This window comes from Wolffia australiana, chromosome 2 (assembly GCF_029677425.1).
Source record: "Wolffia australiana isolate 7733 chromosome 2, ASM2967742v1".
Classification (NCBI taxonomy): domain Eukaryota; kingdom Viridiplantae; phylum Streptophyta; class Magnoliopsida; order Alismatales; family Araceae; genus Wolffia; species Wolffia australiana.
In genome coordinates, this window is record NC_135836.1 from 23,528,521 (window position 1) to 23,548,745 (window position 20,225).

General features: G+C 38.1%; 3 protein-coding genes across 4 annotated transcripts; 2 read left to right on the forward strand and 1 right to left on the reverse strand.

Moving 5' to 3' along the window:
- On the forward strand, positions 1 to 9,227 carry LOC144700152 (uncharacterized). 2 transcript variants are annotated; one of them, XM_078571568.1, is made up of 9 exons: positions 1 to 463; positions 1,445 to 1,603; positions 3,591 to 3,638; positions 4,974 to 5,063; positions 7,607 to 7,699; positions 7,775 to 7,918; positions 8,554 to 8,661; positions 8,919 to 8,970; positions 9,051 to 9,227. In XM_078571568.1, exons 1-9 carry the CDS (start codon positions 368 to 370, stop codon positions 9,083 to 9,085), a joined length of 825 nt encoding a protein of 274 aa, XP_078427694.1. In that variant the 5' UTR covers positions 1 to 367; the 3' UTR covers positions 9,086 to 9,227. The 2 variants fall into 2 exon arrangements, with proteins under 2 accessions (XP_078427694.1, XP_078427695.1); XM_078571569.1 differs by having other exon boundaries at positions 3,594 to 3,638.
- Positions 9,228 to 13,659: 4,432 nt separating this feature from the next.
- Positions 13,660 to 15,401, forward strand: LOC144700155 (Heavy metal transport/detoxification superfamily protein). Its single transcript, XM_078571571.1, has 4 exons — positions 13,660 to 13,979; positions 14,101 to 14,154; positions 14,241 to 14,300; positions 15,146 to 15,401. The coding sequence occupies exons 1-4, from the start codon at positions 13,734 to 13,736 to the stop codon at positions 15,269 to 15,271; spliced, it is 486 nt and encodes a 161-aa protein (XP_078427697.1). The 5' UTR covers positions 13,660 to 13,733; the 3' UTR covers positions 15,272 to 15,401.
- A 301-nt stretch (positions 15,402 to 15,702) lies between these two features.
- Positions 15,703 to 19,892, reverse strand: LOC144700154 (RNA-binding KH domain-containing protein). The gene is made up of 12 exons (XM_078571570.1): positions 19,647 to 19,892; positions 19,394 to 19,470; positions 18,655 to 18,765; positions 18,271 to 18,339; positions 17,473 to 17,529; positions 17,333 to 17,371; positions 17,141 to 17,245; positions 16,965 to 17,047; positions 16,780 to 16,861; positions 16,541 to 16,684; positions 16,372 to 16,446; positions 15,703 to 15,978 (listed from the first exon to the last, which is right to left on the reverse strand). Exons 1-12 carry the CDS (start codon positions 19,846 to 19,848, stop codon positions 15,862 to 15,864), a joined length of 1,161 nt encoding a protein of 386 aa, XP_078427696.1. The 5' UTR covers positions 19,849 to 19,892; the 3' UTR covers positions 15,703 to 15,861.
- Between the last annotated feature and the right edge of the window lie 333 nt (positions 19,893 to 20,225).

Sequence of the window (20,225 nt, forward strand, 5' to 3'; positions counted from 1 at the left end):
TTTTCACTGTCTGTCTTCCGTCAGATCTTTTTTAAACATATTTGGAGGGGATTAAGACTGTTCTGCTCGAGATCATCTTCAGAATTGCAGATTTTCGTTTTCCGTGATGCACTGGTGTTTTGGATCTGTATCGCCTTCTTTTCTGATCAGCAACTGTTTTTGGAAATGCTCCTGTGCATGATCATTTAAGCTTCAAGTTTGACAACACTGGGGACGCTTGGTTTTTCAGCTGTTGGATTGTGGTGATTTTCGTTTACGTTGCTAAACGAGGAACACATTTTGTTTTGGTTGATTCAAAGTTGCGGAAAAAACTTTACTTGAGGAATGTCGTGATTTTTTTTAACGAAGAGTGGAGACGAAGCGATCGATGGAGGAGAATAACGCTTTTTATGTTGTGCGGAAGGGAGACATTGTTGGTGTTTACAAGAATTTCAGTGACTGCCAGGATCAACTTAGTACTTCGGTAAATCTTTTGCTTTTTGTTGCGCTGCTAGTATTTTGCTACCAGTTTCACAACGCGACTATTCCTTTGTTCATGGTCCGTGATCGTTTGCTTCATCTAAAATGTTGCTGGATGGGCATTTTTTGGACTCAGTAACACCGGTTATACTCAACTTTCCGTCTGGGCGATTATACAAAAATTCCTATTTTGGTTATTCTCCGACGTTTTTTCGCTGGAAGGATCATTTTTTTAAGGCCTCCATCAGTCATCTCCATCACGTATTCCTTAACTTGGGCCCTAATTGGACAACCAATTTCACAGTTCGCGGAAATAATCGGTAGAGACCTGATGTTATTCAACCACTAAAACCGTCAAGATCGGATCGGTCTACCAGAGATCCATAGGGAAATCTCTGCGATGAAAATTATGGAAGCCGATTTGCTGTAGGAGATCTGATGGGAGAACTTCCGGGATAAATTTCCGCACAGGCGACATGCAACCGACGATTTGCTAATTAATTGCTGATTCTGCATTTTCCCTTGGGTTATTTACTTTGAATAATATACTGTACATTAGATCACATCCATGCCTCCCCCTGTCCTCGAGAATCGTTTGTAGTTATGGGTGATGTTATTCACCAGTGAGTTATTAACGTTGTCACTTGTATTTACCCCACCTTCTATTTCTCTGTGAATGTCAAGGCGACGATCCTAGAAAAGCAGATTCCTTTTTCAGTTCACATCGGTTTTTATACAATTTTATTTTTTCTTGCCGGCCGATTATCATTTTCCCTATGGACTTGGAGATCATAACTTGTGTTTGTCTTGAACGGGTAAAATTTGCATTTCAGTTTTTAGTTAATTTCTCCATTCATGTCTACCATTGCACTTTAGAAAATTATACTAGCTCGTACGATCTTTTGTCACTGAGATCTGTTGTCTGTAAAAGCAAATCGATGATAGGGTCCATCATTCTTCTTCCACATTTGATCTCCATTTATAGGTGTCTGATCCTGCCGTGAGCATTTACAAAGGTCACTCTTTACATAAGGAGACAGAAGTTTATCTTTCTGCTCGTGGATTAAGGAATCCATCCTACGTCATTAATGCTGCAGATCTCAAGGATGATTTATTTGGAGAGCTTGTTCCATGTTCTGTCGAGGTAAATTTGAAAGCCACTGTGCTAAATATAAAGCCATAAAAATTCTCAGATGCCAGGATTTTTGTTCACATTTTAGTGTCTTTTTTTCTATTGCTTCTTGAAAATAAGATAAATTTCGCTTTTGTTGCAGCGTGGATTTTAAGTACTGAAATTCCATGTGAATTTGTAGTGGGCATCTGGATGTTCGTTGTAACAAATTCTTTTTTACGATTGCGTTATAGAGGCACGAATTAGCTATGCAGTGGCAGGAATTTGTCAAGTTGTGCATCGACTGGAGAATGGTGTACTCTACCGATGTTGAGCTGGAGCTGTGTAGCATTGATGCAACTATGAATACAAAATGACCAACTGTTCTGATTGTCAGACGCAGCCTCAACACCATGTTATATATTTATTACTTTATTGGGTTGGGAACCCTTCTTTTGTTTGTACACTTGGCCCACTATATTGGGCCCACTTTGTAACCCCATAAAAGATGGGGCCGACCATTTAGTTAAGTGGTTACTCGTTTTGTTGAAAAACCCTAGCTGTGCAGCATTCTGCTACCAGGTCGTCCACCTGCTGGAGGAGAAAAAGATCTGACACTGACAAATGGCTCAGTCAAAAATGCTCACCCTAGATTGGTACTACTTTAGCAGATAACTAATTTTACGAGAAAACGGAAATGTGAGGGTTAGATCAGATTGCAACATACTAAAAGAGAATCTCTGAGAAAACTAGTGACGTTTCTGTTCTCTTTAGTTCTTCTATATTTGTTGCCATATCGCCATGTGCGTTATTATTGTTTCATGTGGGTCGATAACATGATCTCGCCAATGGTATACTCAAAAAAAAATTCCAACGGAATAGTATAGAGGGAGAGCGATTAAAAAAGAAGGGAAATCAAGAGAACTTATAAAACCCAGAAACAAGTCATTGGACCAAATCACTAACTCTGGTACCCAGGCAAGCCACCGACTTCAATACTTCTTCCCAACCATTTCTTGTGGCAGCTCTCCCTCATATATATTGTGATGTGGCCAGTGTGACCATTACCGTTTATGTGGCACCTGTCCTCTTCTTATTCTTCTTGTGGATACATGCTCGAAGGGGGATCATTACCGTCTGTGTCTCTTGTTCTTCCTTGTGTTGGACAAGGCATCGTGTGATAATCTTTTATTGGGATCGTTTTTTGGTAGTTATAGGATAAGCTATAGGGTAATTTTCCTTTTTGTGAGGTGGTGAATACTCATCCTTTTTGTAATATTAACTTGCCATATTCCATCCTGTGCCAACGTTTTTATCGTCAATGTTGTTTGAAAACTTGGGCATCAATTGTTGCTCTCAATTATTTGCTTAACTTGGTGGCCTTATCTGTTATTTATTCAAGAAATTATTGGATTATTTTTGTTCTATTGTTGTATCTGGTCATATTTTTTTGCTGAGAGATTTATCCATTAATTAGTTTACATTTGGGGAAATAATAATATCCTCCATTCTTATTTGGGTGAAAGAGGAATGAGAAGGTGATGAGAGAAGAGAGAGTCAGTGGATTGGACATTGTCGTAGAGGTGAGGGCAAAGTGGACGTTGTCCGGAGGTGGTGAAGGCAGAGTGGACATCACACAGAGAGGAGAGGATGCTGGTGGCATGAACTTCGTTTGGGGGGGGGTTGGGGTATTAATTCATGGAACACTACATAGAGGTACATCCCATATTGGTTCAGGATGCCCTCCCAAGGAAGTGCTCCAAGAGTTTCAGGGGAAAACCTGAGAAATTTAATAAAATAATACCCTGAGACGCTCAGGTTTGGTATCAGGAAATCGCAAGCTTTGAACTGTATTGTTGGATACCTGAATTTTGGTGATGTTGAAAAGAATGTGCTTACTTCCGATGACTTCTTCATCGTCTTTATGATTTAAAAATTGGTTAAACATTTTTATGGAATCACAATAATGTGCATTATTATATCCCTGACAAATAAGCGATTCTATTTTCTCCATTTCCAGCAGCCAGATGAGAGAATTTCTGCCTCACGAAAAAGGCCATTTAATGAGGTAAAACCTTGACTTCTCATTTGATGTCAGTATTTGAAAGCTTCATACTTCTTTCACTATGATTTTTACCTTATGTGAATTAAGAGTTATAAGGGAGATATCACTACCATTAAATGTACTGTTACTTAGAGACTTTCCGATTAGGCCCTTTTCTTTTGCGAGATGAGTTTCAGAAGCCCTTGATAATCTGGCAGTATGATACTTTCCCACTTTCTCCCATCAATGTTTCTGGAAAAAATATTTTTTTGAATTAATTCTGGAAAAAAAAAATGATTGTTCCTGTGAGTACAGCGGATATGAGGCCACGAGAAATATCATTAAGGATCTATCAGTGCATTGTGAGATTAGAGGTTTTGTACATTGATAGGTCTATTGAAAAACCTTCGTCAAGTGGAAATTCAACCCATGCTGTTCAGTCCGCTGGGTTGCCCTAGCCTGGCATCAATCCAATGGATCAAACTTAGTCAACTGTCTGATCCACTCAGGTCAGCTTGGCTGGTTACCCATTTAAGACGGCCTAAGATTGTTTCAACCCAGCCAATTTGTTGGCAGCAGCACCGCTGGTACTGGTTCTATTGGTGCCACCTGCAGAAACCCTTGCTGGAGAGGTAGAAAAACAACGATATACTTTTTCATTCATTGAAAAGGGTCCCCTGCACAATTACGTCGTGTTACAATGTGGGCCACCCATATTGAATAGTCCTTACTGAATTATTAAAGGGACCCTAACACGTGAGCCGCATTAAGGCACTTATATAACATAGAACGCACAAATATAGGGAAAATAAACAAAATAACATAGAACGCACAAATACCCTCCTTGGCTGATACAGTCTACCCCAGACCAAAGTCAGATCCATGGTCAACATTGTGGCAGGGAAAAACACAAGTATTGGGAAGAATTTGAATGATGACTGTGAACATCCGTCTCCTCCATTTCAATTTTCTACTTAAGTTTAAACCCTGAGCCTCATGAAGCTCTGAAATCGTACATGACAGCTAGTTTTCAGCATTCAAGGAATGGCTTGTTGGGGGCGGATATTCATCACATAGTAGAATCCTCAGCACAGTCTCAGTAAATGCCTGCAGAGACAGGATAACCTGCACTCTATACTGGTGGCAACGGGTGTCCTCCCCCTTATATCTCGACTCTGGGTGGCTGTTCCAAAAGGTTGGAGAAGAACAGTTGCCATCACAGGACAACCAGTGGGACATTAAAAAATTCTAAATTAACCTGTATTTTGAAAAGTAATCTGCGTTCTATATACTGAATTCCGTGCGCAACAGGAAAAAAATGATATCTGAGGTTTTCTTTCATTTTTTCTGTCATCACAGGAAGCAATGGGGCGGCAAACAGAAGACATTCCAAAAAAACTAGTTAAGTTGGAAGATCCTGTCAAAGGAAAGTCCTTGAGTTTGAGCCGTGTAAGTTATCTGATTCCTACTGATTAGTATGTGAAATTTAAATTCTTTTCTGGCTGGAGAGCACAAGTTTTTCAAAATTATGTTCAGTTTGCGCATGAGATGACTCATTTCATATGTGATAACATTGCCTTTTATGAACTAGAAATTTAAACACTGTCTTGTTAGTGAAATTCATTTCCGATGCTCATGTGTAAGCAATTTCAAAAGAATTTACTAAAATTTTTGATTCAAGGCACACTCGATTAGCTGATATTTTCTTTCTTGACATAGAGTCTACCATCCAGTGAACTTTCCATCCTCTATCCATTACAGTTTTAAATGAAAAATAATAAAATTTTAAAACTTGTGCTCTACATATGGGTTCTTACGAAGATGAAATCTGGGCTAGTCTTTTTTTGGCACTCACAAGAGATGACTTGTTGTCCGAATCCAACTTTTAGCCATCAAGAGTGCCTCTATTTTGGACAATTTCGTGAAAATATTGACAACTATCTCTGCCGCTGCCATGTTGTCTCTGCTGCAGCCACCCACACTTATACAGTCTCGGGTCTTGCCAACAATGTCAAGGACAGTTTATACATGAGCCTGCTGGAGACCTAGAGAAGATCAAGAAACATCAATAGACTTCATAGCTTACGGCCTGGTTTACAGCCAGGTAAGTACTGACTTACAGAATTAGGCTCAATAGGGGATGAATATGCGAAGTCCAGTTGTTGGAACTGAAGGAAATACATAAGCATTAGAGAGAATCCTAGCACAACACTCACCCTAAAGATGGAGAGTGCATTTCAGCAATAGTTTGAAAAAAAAACAGTTCCAAAGACACTTTGGGCCAGAATGATGGCAAGCTGAGGTTCATATCGGAATTCCCTATTGATAAGAACCTCAGTCTTATCAAGGTTCCAATATGAACCCTGACTGGGTTCATATTGATAAGAACCTCAGTCTAGGTTTGTATCTGATGGAGGGTAGAGGGCGAGGCGAGGTAGACGTCCTGGTGGAGAGGTGAAATGGGAAGGATCAGGAGGAGGCCGAGAAGAGGGGGTAGGGATCGGCTGAGGACGAGCCGGCTGATGACGCGGTGAAGGGTTGATGATCGTGGGGACGGGGATCGTTGGAGACTAGAAGAGAACTGTGATTAATGGAAAGAGAAAAAAGAAGAGAGAAGAATTTGGGGCAAGAAGGAATAATTTTTATTGCTGAACTGGGCCCCCTTTTATAGAAGAAAAACTTCACTTGTTAGAAAGGGAATATTCCTAAGGAATATTCCCTGTTTCCAACGGTCATATATTTTGAATATATGACTGTTTGAAACAGAGAGGTCCAGCTGCTTTTAAAGCAGCTGGACTCTCCAACGGCTGGGTTTCAGCCGTTGGAGAGTTGGGCCTGACTGTGGTCAGGCCCAACATATATAGGCCCTACTGGGCCTAATATATGGGCCCCACGGGGCCTACACTAATGGGCCCTTAATGGGCCCTTAGTGGAAGTTAGTGCCCATGTTGGGCCTGAAGTAGTTATTTTTATTAATATCTCCTAGGGTTAGGCTATTACAGAGTACAAGGCCTCGGGCCCATTAGTTAGCTTAAACCCTACTAAGTATCCTCCATGACCTAACAAGAACCGAACGGCAAGGGTAGGGATCGGATTGGAGGGGAGCCGGCTGAAGATCCGGTGAGACGACCACGGGGATTGGGGATTGCTGGAGGGTCAAGGGGACGGGACCGAGACAGGGAGGAATCGAGACAGTGAGCCAAGAGGCCTATCTTACCATTAGTCTTGACTGCCCTCCTCAAGGAAGGGCTACACATATTTATAAGAAAAGGAAGCAATCTACCCTAAACATGAAATGACTAAAATGCCCTAGTGGGCTAAAATTCCTAAGATACCCTTTTGGGGTGGAGGATCGTATCATCTTCCGACAACATTATTTATGTAAAAAATGCATGAACCCAACTTCTCCTTAATAAAAAATTATTTATGTTTTGTCTTATCATTATGGACTTGATCATGTTCTGTGCTAATGGGTTCTTGATTACCATAGAAGAGTGCGATCGATCCTTTCCAAGGAATCCTTAAGTTATTCATGATGATCTTTATCCAATGCGCTTTACTTATATAAAGGGCCATAGCTATGGTTTCAGCGCTGGATCAAGCAACTACTCTCTCTAATCACTTATCCAACTACAAAGCAGAAATAACATGACATAGACTGGTGATCGTCAATTGATCATGCATAGTAAGCACATGTGTTATAAATTGAAAGGAGACTTGAAAAAAAAAACTAATACTCTGATGTTAAATTTTAGCAATGATAATTCCATGAGCAAAACTTAGAAATTCAATGAATACCTCAAACCCTATCGTCCAAAATAATCTTCACTGTGACACTCTCATATTTGATGGATTGGATTCTTAGATTTCCAGCATCAACAAATCTTTTTTGTGAAAGTGATTTTGAACGCCTGATTATGATGGATTATTTCTACAATGCGGTTGCATATTGGCCTTCTGAAAGTATACTTTTCTGTAACACATGCTCACAGGTATCTTGTATCGTGGAGTTTGATGGGGCTTCAAAAGGAAACCCTGGAAAAGCGGGTGCTGGAGCAATCATCCGACTGGAGGATGGAACTATAGTGTGTATTTATCTGAATTCGCCATTGCGTTAAATTCCCTATCTATATTTTAATTTATTCAGAAAATTTATGAAGCTCGCTAGATTGCGTGAAGGCTTAGGCGTGGCAACAAATAACGTCGCTGAATACAGAGCTATAATATTAGGAATGCGGCTTGCCCTTCAGAAGGGCTTCACGCACATTCGTGTGGTAGGAGACTCCCAACTTGTGTGCAACCAGGTTGGAGTACTTCAAAGATAATTTACGTCTTGTTTTGATTATATGCTTCCTGGAAAATTTTTTGTACGATCAATTCAATTGATTTCGATTTTTCTTCTTTAAGTTATTGACTGTAGCCTGACTTGACGTTTCTTATTTATCATCTCTCGGTAACTTCCAGAGTATTATCACATTTTCGCTGGTGCTAAAATGTAGCAATTCACTTGCGAAGACATTTTTCTTATTACTGTCCCTTCCTAATTACTCTAAATTTCAAATATCTTGACCCAGAAAAAAACACAAAAATTAGTAAATCCAGATATCATTCCTCAACTAGTATCATTTCCACTAGTATTAACTCAAATGATAATGAGCTTCTCGAACCAGACAGCCACACTGTCCAGCTCATGTATTTCATTTTGCGAATGGAGCGAGTTTCTTTTAACGGCTCTAATTTTGATGTTCTTTTATGAATAAAAATAAACTTTCAATAATATGAAAACATCTGTATTCTGCGTCTATTTTTTGCTTCATTATTTCTTTTTCTACGAATAGGATACATCAAAATGCAGGTTTGTTGTTGATATTTTCTTATCATTTACCAGCTCCTTTGAGTAAGATATGGCTGATGAAAACTTCTGTTTGAAACGGAATAGGTATTAGGCCGATGGCAAACGAAGCATCCTAACCTTCTAAGTCTGTGCAAAGAAGCAAAAGAGCTGAAAGATAGGTTTGATAGCTGTATGATCTGTCATGTTGAAAGGGTAAGCTCTCAACCCTATCACTTGGAACATCAAATCCTCTTTTCAAATGAATTTCATTAATTTCCCATCTACTATTGACCGGGGAAGACAAATATCAGATGGTTTTATGATTTATAAATTAACATTCTTGACTTATTTTATTTATTTATTGCATTTGATCAGTTCTATACTAATATAAACATGATGCTCCATGACTAGGAATTTCTTGGATGTCATTGTTCTTAGCAGAAATTGTTGTCTCTGCTTCTATTGTGCAGGAGTTCAATTCTGATGCCGATAGGGAGGCAAACCTAGCCATTCATCTTGCCAGTATGTTATGGTCATCATGTGACTTATTTTTCATTGGTTCAACTAATGATGATGATACAATGAAAATACTTTTATTTCAGTTGGTGAAGTTTATGACTCGCACTCCGCAGGCTAGGTTCGGACCTCGCATTTGGCTTATACCCTATTTTGTTTTTTTTGGGAAGGTTCATAACAAATTCTCCATGCATGTCTGTTGTAACCATACATGAGCCGAAGTTGTATGGTGGTGATACTTTTACAAAATTATTGTCAATGCATCTTGGCTAAATTGTTGTCAATAGATCAATTAGAGATCTTGGATTAACTGTTGACAGCTGATAATTTGAATATCTTGATGATCAAGGCCTTAAAAAAATAAATTATTTAAGTAGTTTTGAATGAAATGTTATTTTGGTCCTAAATCTCCTCTCGTAAGATATTTGTTTGGGTCAGGTAATCAAAAAACTTTGACCGCTCAAAACTTTTATCTTAGCGTAACTTGAAGTTCAATTTTTAGTTGATAGACAATTTTTCTTATCTCTTTAGATTAATATTTAAAATAAATTATATTGTAAATCTAAATATTAAATTGAGATATTGCATTGCCAGTCTAGAGATTTTATCTATGGGTGATACCTATATTGGAAGCAAAATTTATGTGGTACATAAAAAAATACATTTTTATATCAATGTATTTCGGTATTCATCATAGAGTTCCAATTAGGCTCTGCACGAAAAAGACACCATTTAAGATTCTAAGGGGACGAAACACATTATAGGGTACTTAGGATTTTTTAAATCTACATCTTAAATGTCGTTTGGCAAAATCTAGGAGAATTTGATTCATCAAACTATGCAAAACTTATGATGGGATATGCAGAGATTTCTAGATCATACGATAAGGTCTCTAAAAAAGATGATAGATAATCAGCTTTTGTGAGATCTGTCGTATTTAATGATGATAGAGATGACTTTGATGATCGTTTCGAGATAATCCCTAAGACCATAATAATGATTGTGAGAATCTAGTACATCTGAAGATAAATACATAGAAAATCATGAAATTGAGAACATTATTGAGTAAATTTGCTATTTAGGATATAATACATGATCTTTGAGATAGTTATAGTGCACATCTTAGAGCTTAGTAGATGTGGTCTTCACATCTCATATAGAGCCTAAGAAAATTGATGATGCCATAATAGACCTAAACAACATAATGGCACACATGAAAAACAATCAGATGTATTCCCCTAAGATGATTAAACACTGTTAGGTCAATTATGGGTATGTGAGACGGAAGATTTCTCAGGTTTTGGTGACCATATTGAGGGGGAACCATTATCATTCGATGTTTTTTCAAAGGACAAAAATATCTGTTAGATTCAATGCTACCTGCATTTATATAGTCCTCAATAAAAAAATATAAAATTTCAAAATTATTGAGTTTGAATATTGAAGCACAGGAATTGAACTTACAATACATAATTAATTTCACAATGAATATTCAAGTTATGCTTTATTATCTAGTGTCCGACAAGGAGTGTTCATCTGCTGATGAAGTATGAACAAGGTCAACCATGGATTAGGAAAAATCTTTATAGACTGTCTTATAATGTATTATAACTTATAAATGAACAATAACAAAAAATGCAATTATAATTATCTATTGTCATGATTATGAAGAAAGTTGAGTTTGATAGAAAAGTTCTACTATTTTCAATCAGCTGGCCAAAATCAAAAAGATGTCGAATAATATTTACACTAGATTCAAATAAAGCATTATGTCAATGTTACTATGCTGTTAGGATGAATACTAGCCATCCAGGCTGGGCAATCATATAATTTTTTCTAAGAGACATCAACTTTGTATTGTTTGGCTCACGAGACATATGAAGGAGATCCATAGATCAACACTAGTTCTGTCCCTTTTTTCTTGTTAGACTGTGATGGAAAACATGAGTAGAAAATGTCTCATTTATGTGGCATTCAAGCCAATCTCATTTATGTTCACCAACATAAAAATATTCATTATTATTCTTTTGTGATGTTTTTAATGAATCCCTTGAATACAAATAATGAATAGAGTTAATTGTAATGAAATCACATTACAATGATCACCGGTCTTTAATTGTTTTTCTAAATATTCCTAGTTGAGGGATACTTAAAGATGGACATCAAAATATCCAGATAGAATAACACTATCTAGTCCCTCTCATATTATGAATATGGTTGATTTCTTAGCCATTAATGTGGAGATTATAAGGACAGGTAGTGGGGTTGTGTTTGGGGAAATAATATACTGAATTGATCTGTATGAATTCCTGAATGTTTTTTTACATAACTTCAATAAGGTTGATTTATATCACATTTGTGTAAGTCATCCTTAGATCTGAGAAACAAAATACACCTTGTGGATGGATGGTTGTTTTTTGAATAAAATATTGCATAATTCTAAACTATATTAGCTCAGATACGGTAATAAGTCTACAAAGGGGATTGTGAGGTTAAGATGGAATTGTCTCCCCTTGGTGGAAGAGGATATAGAATAAAGGAACATTATGCAGTCCAATCCTAGGCGAAAGTAGTCAAAATATCAGAGGTGTTTTCCAATGATTTTCACCGTGCATCAATAAAAAAATAGGATGTGCAATTAGAGTTTGATATGTAACCATACTTTTAAGTCATTCTCAAGTCTCACGCATATGAAGTACACATACACAACTGATGATGGTAAATGTTTCTCAATGGATTTAACTCACTCCATTTGTATAATACAGAGAACAAGGTTTGGCTTTGCAAGTCACAGTTTGCACACTCAGTGTAATTCTTAGGTTAGATTGATCCTTGATTAATTAACCCCTATGTTGAAATAGTTAATTAATAAGTTTGACCAATAAAGGTTATTGATCCATTAGAGCCTTTTCTTAGATTGTTAAAGGAACCTATAGGTCCACACACAATGTTTCTTGATGTTGATGAATATACTCAAAATTTTAGGTTCTTTTATGAAAAAAATTTAGGGAGTATAAATAAGGGGCACCTTTTTTAATTCCCATGCAAAACATACATGGGTTCCCTCTCTTTTCTTCTCTTTATCTCTCAAAATCCAGATGGTGATGAGATCCTTTAGCTAATGAAGGTTTTACCCTTCTATTTGAGAAAAAAATAAAAATACCAAATGATGGTATAATCCCTCATTTATAGGGTTGTTGACTTTAGTTGATTGATAAGTTTACTGAAAAATATAGTATCATTACTTATATGTCCATCTCATTAGATTTGATATCATGAATCATATCTTTGCTAGTATAAGATCAACACTCCAATATTATCCACTTTGTAACAGGAAAATTGGATTTTCACTTTCTCAATTGCATGAAAATAAACTTAAATGTCATGTGATTATTTTTGAGTTTCAATTTACAAAAATCATCATTGCCATAAAAAAAACATGCCATCACCATAATTCTCAGGTTAAATGATGATATCAGTTTCATTGTCACCGTCCCACTATCAACAAAAGATGTATTTAATTTCCCCATTGTCACTCCTGTTCCCAGTGAGACATCAAAGAAATGATAATGAAGGCTTATGATGAGACAAAAGCCATCATCATATCTCGCATCTTCATCGTGGCAAAACAAGCTCTCGGATTTCATCTGTTCTTCTAACAATAGACAATTGACAATAATGATGATTTTTTCATCATCATCATCATCTTCATCTTCATTGTCATCATCCTCCTGGAAAGACAAACTCTTGCTTTTTGTTTGTGGATGTAACAGTACACAATTGACACTAAGGACGATTTCATCATCATTGTCATCGTCATCCTGGCAAAACAAACTCCTGCATTTCATCATTTGTCTGAAAAATAAATAAACTGACAATAATGATGATTTCATCATCATCGTCGTCATTGTCATCCTGGTGAAACAAGCACTTGCATATCATCTGTTGTCTTACCAATAGAAAATTGTTAACACTAATGATTTCATCATCTTCATCGTCATCGTCATCCTGGCAAGGACTTCTGATAGGGAACTCCAGATAAGACTGATGGTTTCATCAACCTATTAAAGCACATAAAATGCCCAAATACATCTCTCCCCAATCTTCACAACTGAACTTATAATGCAGGGACGCGGACAGGACGATTTTATTGTCCGGGACAAAAAAATCATCCCCTCCGAGGATACAGATGAATTTCGGGACGAAAATTCGTCGGGGGACCACCGGACGGGACGGTTTTCGTCACATAGGATGAAAAAATTGTCCATCTGGAGGTCTCCGGAAAATGGACGGACGAATCTGGACGGAAAACCACCGGATTCACATCCGACGGTTGAGATGTTGCCACGTGGCCTCGCTAGGACAATTTATAATATATTATAATCTATTATAATATATTAAAGATATAAAATGTTGTTTTTGTCCAGGACGAGTTTCGGGACGAAAATTTGTCATCGGAGGACTGGACGGGATGAAAAACCGTCTCAAGATTATTGGACGGGACGGTTTTTTGTCGGTGGACAAAAAACCGTCCCGTCCTTCGTCACTGAGCTAGCATCGGATGTAGGACGGGACGAAAAACGTCCCATCCCGTCCGTCGTCCACGTCCGGGACGATCCGGAAATATAACTGAACGGCGGTTAAGCTCACCGTCGAGTGACGGTACCCCAACTTATCTTTAGAAGTAGCTCCCAGCGTTATATCCCAATCCCCCACAGCAGAGAAAGGAAGAGAGACTTAGCGAGGGGCGGTGAAGAGGAAGCTCAGCAATGGCCTCGTCAATCTCCGCTCTCCAATCCCCACTCTCATGCCGCGTCTGTAGAAGAAGCTCTTCTGCGGGACTCCAATCTCGCTCTAGTTTTGCAATCCCTCTTCTCAATTCACAGAAGAGAGGCTTCCCATCGTTGGAGAAGAGGGGAATTCGCATCGGAGCCGTCGCAGAAGAAGCAGCTGAGGCGGAGCAGCCCGTCTCCGTTCCCGTCTCCCCTTCCGACGTCCTCACCATGTTCTTCAAGGCGAGGCCTCTCGAATCCGTCCCTGAATTGTTCTTTAAAACCCGGTTTCTAAATCTGCCGGTTTGATTTTTTGGGGGGTTTGATTTCACGAGTTTGATGGTTTTTTTTTTGGAATTTGAAGGCCGAAGGGACCATGGAGGAGTCGGCGATCGGGAATGTGACTAGTAATCTGGTGGTGGGTTTCTCTTTTAGTTTCTCGTGTATTTGTTTTGTTTATGTTATGAAACGAAATTGTGAACATTTCTCTGGATTGGGCCGCAGGGTTTGGAGGGCGTCAGCGACTTGAAAGTCCGTGTTCTTGAAGGCATTGCCAGCGTTGAGGTACACATATTTCCTAGATAGAATGAATGCACTCACATAATTAACATTATTGAGAATGTGTAGATATTAGTTGTCGTATGATGCACTTAAGTAGAGACTAAAGGTTTCTTTGATTTTTTTTAACCAATTGTTGAGCTACGGTTTCTGAATAGATAAGGATTTGCCAAAGCCAAAATATCGGTGTTGTTAAGGAATTTTTCCTTTTGTGGTGGTTGTTCAGTAACAAATGGATTACTTGGTTGTCTCTTGCTTGAATTGATCGTAATTATCCTATTAAATATTGTCATGGATGAGTTTTTAGTCAGATGATTGGACTACAAACCTAGTTTTAAGAAAGGATGTTTCAGCCCATTTTAATGTTTTTTCTTCCATGTTTCTTTCATCATTAAGGACTCCTTTCTATCCAAGGTTTACTTGGTAATTAATCCATTATCCTGATTAAATGGTTTTCATGGATGAGATTTAAATCATACGCTTGACCTAAAATCTAAATAAGAAATGGGACTCAAGGAAATTTACTGTTTTTCATCTTCTATCCCTCGCATCTAAAATGCTTAATTCTTCATCCTAAAACAATACTGACATATTTCGTAGTCCGAATGTTCCGAGCCTTTGGCTTGAACTCTGGAGATTTGTACATCGATTGCCATTTTTTTTAGAAATAAGCTGGTTCAAAGATTAGTAAAAATTAACTCTATCCCTGTTTAATTAAATGGCAAATTATTGAATTAATTTACACAATTTTCCAACATCTCTCAAGTATGTTAGAGTTAAATTTTTTCATTCAATACTGGTTTTTGCCTCATTAATGTTTACATTCACTGATTTTTATTGGGTTTTTGCAGCTGGCCAAGCAAACTACAGTTCAGGCCACTGGAGTGGCTTCCAACCTGGTAGAGATCATCCAGGGTTCTGGGTTTAAGCTGCAGACACTACATTTGAGCTTTGAAGATGAAGAAGATGCGGTATAAATGGAAACCCCCTTGGCTTGGAGAGGGTGAGGGTCCATGTTTTTGTATCTGTTTTTATCTGAGAAGAAAATGGGGAATTGCTTGGAACGATTCATCAAATGATATTTGCATTGCTCTTGCCTTTTTTTCCTCTGCTCCTCTTTATCATGACATCTTGTGTATACATGTCCTCGTCCACAGCTCGTTAACGCCGGCAATGGCAGCGACGAGTGGGCAATGATGATGATGATTTGTCATGGTCGTCCATCTGTGGATGATGAAATCGTCGTCCTCGTCGTTAATCGATCACATCGCAACATTTGTTGCTCATCCCACAGAAGAGATTTTTCAGAGTAGGGTTAGTGAATTGCCGAAGACGATGATGAATGTTTCTTGGCAACAACTTTAGCAATGTCCATGGTTGATGATGATGAATATTGCCAACCCTAAGCTTTATAGGATGCCAAATACCTTAGACTTAGATTAGAGCATTCATTTCCTGATTTGGAAATTAGAGGGAAATCATCCAAATGGAAGAGATGCAGCCCTGAGACTGGTTTTAGGTCAAGAAAAAGACACCCTTCAAAGCAAGCTGAGAGCCTCGCCGCAAATCAAGTTCGGTTTTTCTTGGATTTCTTTTTGGCTGGCTTCTCCCCAGATTCTGCAATATATGATTCTGGATTGATGTTCTTGCTCTCACTATGACTGCCGAATTCCTTCGTTTTTTTCTGCAATTACACGAAAATCTTTAGAACGCATGGAAGTTGCCATTTTCATAACATTTGTCAAATGAAAGACCTTTAAAAGAAAATAAAAATCTCAAATCATAAATTAAAAGGGGCATAATGAGTAATATAGCAGAAGCTTAAACCGTTACGATCCATTTCAGGGTGCTCGCGAGTGAAGATAAAATTTACTATGATTTATTTGTTCCTGAAAATCTTCTATCTACTGGATATTGTGGAGATCAAATTTGTTTTAAGTCCTGGAAGAAATTTAATACCGATCCAAATAAATAACAATAAATGAAGACCAAATTTTTTCATTGCGTGCAAACATGTACCAACATAATTCTCTATATATGAGTTTGAAAGAACATGTAATGACAGTATATAAAGTACCTTTAATGACTTCGCCAATGCAATCACATCTTCACCTTGCGCCTTACTAGATTCAGGAGTATCTTTTAGAGTCTCCTGCAATAAATTTCCAAAAGATGAACAAAAACAGGTGAGATGGGGTTTTTCAAAAATCAAAGATTGCCACCAATCACAGTTAAAAATATATGACCTTCGGTGGAACAAACGCAGCATCCCTCTTCCTCTTGTTTTCCGCCGCCTTTTCTGCTTGCTTCTCCTGCTTCTCTCGCCAAGTCTTTGCCGATTTCTTCTGTTCGCTTAAAAAGTATTCTCCGCTTTCTAACTGAAGGTCAATCTAAAAATTTGCAAAACAATTAAATATTATAACTATTTAGAAATCCCAAAAATCATCGAAACAATTAAATATTATAACTTCTGTTTTAACTTTACCTTACTAGGCTGCTGAGGAGGTGGGAAAGGCGTATATGGCTTCTTCTCCTTTGGCGCTGCCTTCTTTTGTTTGACATTTTTCCTGCAAACGCGAAACAGCGTCCAAACATTGTAAAAAAATTTCTCTTTACCCAAACTAAGCACAAAAAATATTTTTTTAAAAAATAATGAACGTTGGGATTTACTTTTTAAAGTTCGGAAGAAATCTATCCCAGCTCTCGTTTGCAAGGGCTGGATTCTTGGCCAACTCACGTTTCATGAGCAGGGTCTGCAGCAAGAACCGCGGTTAGTGTGGAGCCGTTGAAAAATGACATGATAAAAAAAACGTAAATGCATTTAAAATTAGTATGGATAATTCCACCTTGATATGATAAATTGGGTGCTGGACGTTCTGAATGCAATCTTCAACAATTCTCCGAACCTGCTTCAAACCTTTGAATGAACCCATGGCGGCTACTGTATTTCCCTAGAGAAGTAAAAAAAAAAATCAGCTGACCGATTATCATAGAAAATAAAGAAAAAAAATAAGCCACTAAAGCAGGTCATCTGTTACCTGGACTAGGACATAGCAGCCAGTCAAAATTTCAATTGCCTGTGAAGCGCTCAGGAAAAAATTAGTAAGAAGTCAAGCATGCCTTCAAAACATAGAAGAAAACTAGAACAGACGAATTAATTTTTAAACGTATTATTCACCTTAAGTGTGGAGGAATTGGGACCTATGAGTCGTTGCCTCCGTTTAACAAATCTCTCCTGCATGAAATAGCATTTGAAGAATATGAGATACGAATATGAGATAAGAATAGTCAAGCAGAAGGCATATTTGATGCCCAAACGAATGTGTTATGGCGTGGTACATGCCAGCACGTATTTGCACACACTTAATGGGTAATATATCCCTAGGCAAACAGCCATCATTAATCCGGCCCAATATGACATATAACTCGTGTTTTCTAAGCTCGTCTGAAAACCCTAGCCGTTTTCTTTTCTTCTACCTTGGATTTCTTCCTCTCGATCCTTTGATCAAAGGATTCCAAGGGGCTAGACGCACATTGACATAATGAATAATTTACGTCCACAAAATAAATTGCAAAGAGAAACAATAAAAAAATTAACGCACCTAACATTAATATATTTCCCAAGGATGTCTATTGAAGAGTTCAAGAAAACACACCAGAGATTGATTCAAAAAGCTAGTATTGCTGGCAGAACTAGAATAATACAGACGATAAAAATGTTGCAAAGTTTCTATCCAACAAAGAATGGCATCCAAAAAACGAACCATGAAGTTATTATTCAAGTAAATATTCATCTCATACGATATTTCATGGTTCAACAAAATGGCCACCCATGCAATTAGAACCTCACAATAACTGCTATGTTTTGACAAACGAAAGATCAGATTCGTGCCATGAAAGGCTTATACATAACCGACGACAGAGTCGAGAATTCAGAACGTATTAGGAGAGAACCGGATAAAGCATTAAAAACTACCTTATTACGGGTCAGGTTACCAATCTTTATCACATCGCATTGCATCTCATCATTCAATATCTTCAACGCCTGCAAACATCATTTCCTTGTGAGTGATTTGAGCATAGAAATTTCACAAGCTAAGCGAAATACACTGTGCACGTTACAAATAATCATATGAGCAATAGGTTCCAGAGTCTTGAATTGTTTTTCCTCAGAGAACATAATTAGTTAGGTCGTGAAATATAGATTCAAAGCAAAAACTCATTATTCAATTCAGATGACATTGAGCCATGTTTAGATACTAGAGAGTAACCGATAGAAATAAGTGCTTTCACAGCTTCTTGCATGATTTCGACGACTTTCTAGAAGTCGATGCATTACTTGAAGCACGAAATTAGCTACCTGAGGTGCAGGAACGCTTCTTGAGAGAAGTTTTATGAGATCTCTTGCTTTAACGATAATAAATGGATCGCGTGTTTTCCTTGTCGTTGAAACCGTCATCGACCCCTCGACCTGAGGCAGAGATTTGCAAAATCATCAGACTATGACCAATGCGCCAAATATGTATATTTGCCATAAAACATAATTGCAAAAACACATTTTTTAAACAAATCAAACATATGAATGATAACAGAACAGACAAATAAGACTTTTCATATGATCCCTAGGAACAAAATCATTAACCTTATTGGTGAATATTTCCCTGGGAAGTCACCTGACCCTTAGACATAAGAGTTAATGCAAATACTGGAACACGGATACATTACAGACGCATCATTGTGAATGGACTCGATTGATGTAAGAAAATATGTGGAATACTGAACCAAAATTAAGTTAAAAGATGACATTTTCTCTCCTCTTTACTTTAAAATGACAAGCATCGTCTTGTCTTTTTTTTCCCGAGCGTCTTCAGTAATTTCGAGCGTCGTGAAGTGGCATTCCATAAAATTTGAAAGAAATACCTCCCGGGATCACCTCTTTAAGAGAAGGGAAGGCGACGGAAAAGAAACTTTTTGAAATAGCTGATCAAAAAACGAAAATGGCGAGAGGAAGCCAAATATGTTTAGGATAATTCTCCAAAGAATGCAAATCAGTATGCGGTGCCAATAAGTAGCTGAACTCAAAACCTCCAACCACATACCAAATTAAGTTCACCGGAAATTCCATATTCGCTAAGAGCACGCTTGACGTTGGGCCAAACTTCCTGTAAGTACTTTTCTGCACAAAATCAGCGCCCAGTCAGCAACCCATTGAACCGACGAATACGAATACCACAAAAAATAATTTCAACACCGATTAGAAAGATAGTTTGAAATTCGGGGCACAAAAAGACCAAAAATTGTGGAAGAAAACTAAGCCAAGAACAGAAAAAAAGAGAGAAAAAAACTAGTAACCTCGGTATTGGGGGAAAAGGGTGGAGAAGGAGCTGACTTCGAGCATCCCGCCTTCGTTCCAGGAGGGATCGAACTTTTCAACCTTCCAGTGGTCGATGTTCGGGTCGTCGTCCCAGGGCTTGGGCTTGTCGTGCTTCCCTTTGTGCTTCCCCTTCTTCTTCTCCTCCACTGCGCCTCCATCGCCCGAGCCCGACGTCTCCATTTGCCGCTGAGCTTCGTCTGCAACTTCTTCCAGAATTATGAAATCTGCGAGTTCTAGGTCTCTTATAAGATAACAATTTTTTTTCTTCAATTAACTAAAAACCCCAAGTAATATAATCTATAAAGAAATATATCAAACAAATCGGACACCTAGAGTAAATCACGGGACGTAACGGGACGGAACGGGACAGAACGGAACGGGAAACAAAGAGTATAGTTCCGGATCGCCTGGGACGTGGACGATTGACGGGACGGGACGAAAATCATCCCGTCCGACGTCCGGATATTTCAACTTTGTCCATTGAAGAAAAAAATCGTCCGCGTCCCGACTTTGCCAGTTTCATTCTGTCCGGAGAAAAACGGTTCAGTCCCTCGTCC